This window comes from Cryptomeria japonica, chromosome 6, assembly GCF_030272615.1.
Source record: "Cryptomeria japonica chromosome 6, Sugi_1.0, whole genome shotgun sequence".
Lineage (NCBI taxonomy): Eukaryota > Viridiplantae > Streptophyta > Pinopsida > Cupressales > Cupressaceae > Cryptomeria > Cryptomeria japonica.
The window spans coordinates 564912025-564920039 of NC_081410.1; the positions used below are offsets into that span (position 1 = coordinate 564912025).

Here is an 8015-nt window from a genome sequence, read left to right on the forward strand (position 1 = left end):
GGTAAAGCTCAAGACATAGATGGCATACAAGCAGAAAATTTAAGATGGGGATCGAAAATCCTCACGCCTCACACCAAAAGAATATTCAATGGAGTCATCCAAAATGGATTTCCAACAAATTGGTCAACTACTGTTACCATCCCCTTGCTCAAAAGTGGTGACATCAATAACCCCTCAAATTACTGCACTATAATGATCAATCCTTTCTTTGGTAAAATTTTAGGGAGCATGATAGAAGGATGAATCAATATTTGGGATGAAAAGGAGGGAAAGCGAGCAAAAGGGCAAGTGGGCTTTAGGCCAAAGTACTCTACCATTGATCATTGCATTATACTCAGACATTTGCTTGAGAAGGTATGGGATAAAGAGGGAGGGGAAGTCTTTTGCAACTTTGTTGATTTAAAAGAAACTTTTGACATGGTACCCAGAAGCAAATGGTGGAGTAGGATGGAAGAGTTGGAAATTCCAATACAATATAGAGTTGTTGTTCATAGATTGTATGACCAAGCCTGGGCTAAGATAAGAACCAAACAAGGATTATCAACATGCTTCAAAAGTGACATTGGGGTCAAGCAGGGCTGCCCATTATTTCTTACCCTATTTGGGTTATACATTGACAAGTTAGAGGAATGGATAGACAAGTTTGGTGATGGGGGAGTTCATTTGACCAATTATGCAATAAAGTTGCTTTTATATGTTGATGATCTTATTTTAATAGCAAAAACAACACAAGATTTGAAAGAGCACTTGAAGGCTCTAAAACATTTTTGCCATGAGGTGGGGATACAAGTGAACACTAGCAAAACTAAGGTCACAATCTTTACCTTGAAGAGAAAGAAGGTTCATAGAGAATTTGTTTTTGAAGGCAACCTCTTACAAATGGTCAATGAATATAAGTACCTTGACCCAGACTTCCACAATAAACTCAACTAGGAAACATGTAGAGCAAAAAAGATCTAAGGGGGATGGAAAACCTATACTCTCTCCAAAATAGATGTAGAAGAGTTGAACTATGAAATTGGAAAACTAAGAAAACTGTTTTTGGGTTTCTTGAGGTTTCGATGGTATTACATGGATGTGAAGTATGGGGCAACAACACTTCAACAAGGAAATGGAGACAAATAAAGAGATTACAAAAACATTTAATTATGACTAGCCTCAAGATTAAATCATCTATCCCATATGACATTGTCTTAGCAAAGGCGGGGGCTTTCCCTATTGAGACATCAACTATGTTTCGACTACTAGGTTACTTAAGGAGGTTAGAAAGCATGGAGATACATCACTGGCCAAAAATGGCAGTGGGAGAGAAGCTAGACAAAAGGAAGAGCACATGGATGGAACAAAACATTAATTGGATGAATAAATGAAATTTTAACCTAAAAGATTGCCCAAATACATGCAAGAAAAATTTAAAGAAAGCATGTGGGTAGGACAAATAGGGAGGAAAAATAAATACTATCTCAAACATTTCAATCCCACACATGATCATACACAAAAGAACTACATAGGAATGGACATAAAATGGAAGGCAAAAATGTTAATTGCTCAGATAAGGACCGACTCACATCAACTATGCGAAAACAGGGAGATGGATGATACCCAAAGAGGAATGGGAAGATAGAAGATGTAGATATTGCACTCAAGGGGTGGTGGAGACAAATTGGCATTACATCATGGAATGTCCAGCCTACAATGACATTTGGATTAACTATGTTGAGACACTAAATGTAAACACCTTGAGTAACCTATTTGACAAGAAAAGATAAAAAAAAGTTGCAGATTTCTTAATCAAAATACACAACAAGAGATCCAAGATGCACAAGAAGAAGGAGGTTTAACAGTCACGATATATCGTTTGAATCTGTTTGAGCTTTACATGCTTCTTTGCTAACTATCCCTAGATCTCATAGGCTGATTGAGCTTGTAAACGTTACTAAAAACATTCATTCATTCAATCATCCTCCAATGCTTTTTAGCCTATTTTTTTACATTAAGCTTCTTTGGGTTAGGAGTGATAACAAGCTTCTTAGGGTTGCCATCGGTATGTCGTCCTCCCTCTGTTGTGCCATCCTCGTCTGTCTCTGCAACTAGGTTAGCCATGAAGGCGGCGTTATCTGAAATCACCACAGCTTTTTCAGCAATGGCTTCCTTGACGGTTTTGTTAGTAAAAACTGGCAAAAGACTAGCCTCTTCGGCTTTTGTTGGTGGGTTACTATCCATCACAAGCAAGGGTAACCGCCTCACCAGAAACCATCAATGAGGCGGTATGAAATAGCAAAGCTTACCAGCCAAATGCCACAAAAAAACTTAAGCAAACAATAAATAACCGCAGAGGAACAAGGGCTGAGGAGAAGAAAGGGAGCTTACACGGGTGAGAGGCAACTATGGGTGGAGCAGGGCAATTCCCTCTCCCACAAGTAGTTGTACGGAGCCCTCGCCTGCAAGAAATTCGCCCTGCCGCCGTCTCTTCAAACCCTAGCCGCGTGCAGAGTGCAATCCATCTGTTAATCTTTCTTTCTCAAATTTTCAAATGTAAATATGCTGGTCGGTGTCGATGACCCAATCGATCTATTGTACAGATTATTGTGAAACATTCTCTTTCTTTTCATTTCTACAAGGACTGATATAGTCATGGTCTAGTCAGCATTGAGGTTATTTCAAGTGCCACAGAAAACACAGAGTCTTAATTTGTATTCACTTTGTATGATTTTGAATGTCCTTTTTAGCCTATTAGGTACATTCTTGTTATATAAACACTACCATCTGAGAGATTTTTTCTATACGCATGTCATCATTTCTGGAATCAGAAAAGATACAGTTGCTTTTGTTATGGCCTTGCTCTGTTGCTGTTTATTCATGTCTGTATGCTTTTCATTTCAACAAATGGTAACAATTTGTAAAAAGGTAGAAATAGTTCATTGTTCATGGTCTGTGGGAGTTATATGAACTTTTAGTCTTTTTAAAAATTATTAGTTTAAGTTGTTTGTTTTTCATATTGCATCCACAGGTTAGGAAATATGCTGATTTTGATTTCTTTTTGCTAAAACTTCTCTGGTTATTTTGAATAACCTTTAAATAAAGATGCCCTCTTTAGCGATTCCATTTCCAAATGGTCTTCAATTTGAAAAAAACAATTATTATACAGTTTCTTTTAGTTATACGGTTTGAGTTATTTACTAATTTACAGTCTTAATGATAAAAACAGGTCTAATGGTCCTTGTCTCTTGTCACAATAACTCATGAAAAAACAGGCTTAGATTTCGCTGTTTACAATGCAACAAAACAGGTCACCACTAATGGCTGTGAGATCAAGCCCTCTATTACTGTTAACAGTTCAAATGTTCGAATTGTTGGAATAAACTATTATCATAGTTTCTACATTCTGGTGCAACATTATGTTGTTTTGTTAATAAAGCAAACGATTGCAGGATATGCACAAAATGAATTTGTTAAAAAGGCTATGAAAACTTACAACCAAATGCACTTGGCAACTGTAAAACCAGTCTTCACAACATTTGCCAGCATCCTAAACAGAGGGCAGGCAATCACTTGGAAATTTAGCATCCTTATAAACTTATTGTTGAAGTTGTAACTTCTGATGGAATCACTGGAATATTATTGAAAGTAGAATATCCTAGGATGTTGTACATGCAAGTGTCTTGGTAGACATATAACACAAAATGACTTAAAGAAATGCAGTTTCATGCAATGCAATGATTGCAGGATATGCACAAAATGGGTTTGTTGAGGGGCTTTGAATACTTTCAAGCAAATGCAAGTGGCACATGCATGGCCAATCTCCACAACCACTGCCAGCACCTTCCAGTCTGTGGCAAAACTGGAGCTTTAGAATAGGGCATGCACATCCTTCAGAGCATAATCAAAATTTGTAGTTCTGTCAGATATTGTGGTTGTAAGTGCCCGATGAATATATATGCAAAATGTAAAAGCATACACAAGGGACAGGATGCCTAAAAAATTATGGCCATCGCCCTGGAAGTATACCTATGATTATTGCATTGTTCAAATAAGTTACTGATAAATATCTCAACAAAGCAACAGATTAGTATGACTGTAAGTTTAAGTCCATGAGAAGATCTTCTCTATCTGTAATGTCAACAAGCAGCACAAGCAGCATCTACTAATAAGACATTACAGGACGTTTTGCCAAAGAATTTTGTACCATATTAGCAGAAATTAGAAGAACTGTGGAACGCTAAACCAAACAGAACACAAGAAAACCGCTCTGACAACTTTGGAAAAACAAAAACTAGGCTGCCCTGCAGCTTTTATTTAAGTGGCTTGAAGACAGGTGATCCGAATAGTTTATAAAACATATAAATACTATTAAAGAGCTTCATAGCAAAGGCGAGAAAATAAAAATAAGAAGTTTTGGGCGCTGAGATACACCAAACCCACATAGACGAGCTTCTCTAACATCATTTGAAACCGTCGACGAAACCCTTGACAATTGACTCGGTTAAGCAAGAAACCGATTGAACTCTGTTCAAAGGCCACCGAATAGTTGCTTGAAAATTGGCAGATGTGATCTAATGGTAACGGTGAACTTAAAAGTAAGATTGATTCTATCAGATGCTACAATTTCAACTGAAACAAATCCCTGAGCGTATCTGAATTTTCCAGTTCCTCCAACCACAGAGAGCTCCCTCTGAGCCACCTGAGTTTTGATTATCCCCTGGATCTCAAGGGTGCCGCCATTCTCAAATAAAAGAGAGGCACCCAGATGAAAATTGGTGCCATTAAGAGCCGAATTTGCCTCCACTCCTTGAAGCCTTCCTAAAATCTTTGTGGTGTTGGCCAATCCTTCAGTAATGGGGTTGTCTATGACAAAAATTGTTCCAAAGGTTGAGACACTCGAAGATGCGCTGTTCTTTCCCCCAGCTATAGATACAGTGGCATTCGCTCCATTCGCTGCTTCCTGTACATAAAATACCATTTTCTCCTCACCCAAATTCAGACAGCGATTTAAAACTTCCCAAACAGGCGTAGATGAGAATATAACAAGGAGGAGGATGGGCATGACAAAGAAAAGAAACAGTGAAGCTTTTGTAGCCATTGCAGATAACAGTTGAAGTTTCGAGGAGAAAGAAAATGGTTTGGTATATAAAGCTAATAAGAAGTGATTATGTTTTGAAGGAGATGAATTAATCTGCTGAGTTCTGCTTTGAAATGCAGTTAAACAAATTCAAGACATGATTATTTACCGACATTAGAAGGTTCTGAATGTTTGGTACACCGTAGAGTGCTTTGAGGAGTTTGGCCCCTTTTGATTTATCGTTACATTTGTCATCTTGGTGGAATTTTTCTCTCCTTAGAAAGTTCTTCCATCTTGAAAAGAAGCTTAAAACCTAAAAACAAAAAATTACTTATAAAAAAAAAGGAAAATGTTTGAATGACGGTGGAGTATTAGAATAGAACCAGTCTTTTAATGGCTGCCACACAAAGTCTACGAATTCAATTGGAGGGGCCCAGCCTTCATTAATTCAGTTTCGATCAGCAAACTATAAGTTGTGCAGGGTCCTTTCCGCAGAAGGCACTCAGAAGACAAACAGACAAGGATTCAATGTGGAGTGGGGTCCACAGAAGCGCACTGTAGGTAAGTTTTGACATATTTACTTTATGGTGATGGATTTTGTCGATATCTGAGTTCCGTTATATTTTCAATGCATTAAATAAAGTAGTTGACCCTACTGAATTCTGCATTAAATAAATATCGTAACTTGTAATCAATTGTCCAAGTTTAATTTTTATTTTAAATAATTATTAAAATGACTTTTTTCTTAATTCTTATTGATAGGAGGTGTAAAATTTACTTTTCTAACAAAAAAATTCTAAATTTTCAATCCATTAAATAAAGTAGTCGACCAGACTGAGTATTGCATTAAATAAATATCCCAGCTTGTGGATGTCAGCGGTCAATTTATTTAATTCACCCAACACAATTTGATACCTTCTCAAAATAGTTGTGTACAAAATAGTTGTGTACAGTAATTGGTAGGAAAACTATTATATATATTTTATATAATCTATATAAAGTATGCTGAGATATATTTCAAAACGATTATCTCTGTATCATAATAGATGCTTAGCATGTTCATGAAGATGTATTTGTTTGATCTGAGGTTCCAACTAATCACATTTTCTGTCCGAAAACAATGTTGGGAATGCCATATCGAGTATTCCCAATGTAGTATATTCATAATTGTGTCCTTTAACTTTAAACTAACCACTTGTAGCATGTGTGACTTGTAATATTGGATTTATACGTGTGATAAGCATTTCTTCTACTTGTGTCAAACATATCAATTCTGTTGGTTGGGTTCTTAGATCCATATTATTCATAGCTGAAAATCTGTTCATTCCTCTCTCTTGCTTGCATCTGTTGTAGATAGGCCCTTCTGGATTTCAAAAAACTTTCAATCCAATATAAGATTCTTGACAACTATGACACATTGATGGCGATTTGTAAGCATCTAAGTGATTACGAAACGCCATTTGCACCTTTTTAAATTGGGTGGCAAGTAATCCATTTGGATTTGCTGTGGTATTTGTATTGAAATCAATTGGAGCTTGGAATTCATGTCCTCGTAAATTTTTAAAATTTTGTGTGTATTTTTCAACCTGTGTAGTTCAAAGAGGTTCCTCTTGAAAACCAATTCTGTTGTGCATTTATATTTCTATTCATGGAATGTGGTTGAGGTTCTTCTGTGTGTTGGACTATTTCGTGAACCTCATCTTCAATTGCTTGTTGACATCTATTGAATTCTAAAATCTCAGACTCCCTATGTTGTTGTGATTCTTGTAGTGAAAGTTGTAATCTTCTTTGTGCGTATCTTGCTTTATCTGTTTCATTCCTTCACCTTTTTTGCTCTTCCTTTTCTGCATCTATCACCTGTTCATTTCTTCATTTCCTATATTGTCTCTAGTATTGTCTTTGATATTCTTGTTCATATTAGAATCAAAAAATTTCTTCCATCGACCCATTTCTAAAAATATGAAAAAAGATAACAAATAAATTAGTTCTATACATTGATATAATTAAAGTAATTAAATTATTAAAATTTGATAAAGTTATTGAATTATTAATAATATTGTTTACCTTTTTAAAGTTAGTAATTTATTAATTTATTAATCTATTAAATATTCATTTTAATTATAATTTTTAAGTTATTAAATAAAATATTATAGTTCAGTGATTCCCTAATTAATTAATTATTTAAATATTAATTGCTTATGAAATTTAGTTTAATTTATTAATTTTTTAGCACTCAAAAAGTGTGTGTGTGTGTGTGTGTGTGTGTGTGTGTGTGTGTATAAAGTTGAGATTGAGGTTGTGGAAGAAATTGACACCTGTGGGTGTTGGATTTGGAACGATTTAATCTTTGCACAAAACAAATGCAAAAAGAAAGATAACATACAATCTAATCATGTTTTGCTTAATTTTAGCTTGAAAAATAATGGATAATAGGTACAATTAGAAATAGGAAATAAGATGGGCTACCAAATACCACCATTCATTTTTTAGCTGTTAGACATCACATTGGAAAGTTAAATGTTTATATTTTCATTGTCTGTTAATTTTAAAGTTTTTGTATTTATGTAAAGTAATTTTTAAAAAATTGGTGTTGTTGTCTGTAGCATGATTTTAATGTTGATGCAATTCTATTTATTTCAATTCTAACGTTTTATATGTTAAATTCAACATCATAAAGGTAATTGCTCTTAAATTAGTAATGCTTATGTTTATCTAATTTTTTTATTAAATTATAATTAATGTCATGTAGAGTAGACAAATGGACTAATTTGTATCTATAAGAGTATTAGATAATACTTTCTATAACAATTAAGATTATAAGTGTGATATTAATATTGTTTAGGATTATAAGTGTGATACTAATATTGTTTTATCTCAATTATATTCATAAACACACAAAAATTGATATTTTATTTTTGAAACAATAGTTTTTATTTGTACTATTATTGGAGCAAAA

The 8015-nt window shown here is 34.7% G+C and overlaps 1 protein-coding gene across 1 annotated transcript; it reads right to left on the reverse strand.

Annotated features, from left to right (window-relative positions):
- Nucleotides 1-4263: 4263 nt before the first annotated feature.
- Nucleotides 4264-5609, reverse strand: LOC131068051 (pterocarpan synthase 1). Its single transcript, XM_058003260.1, has one exon. It carries the CDS (start codon nt 5078-5080, stop codon nt 4511-4513), a length of 570 nt encoding a protein of 189 aa, XP_057859243.1. The 5' UTR covers nt 5081-5609; the 3' UTR covers nt 4264-4510.
- Nucleotides 5610-8015: the final 2406 nt, after the last annotated feature.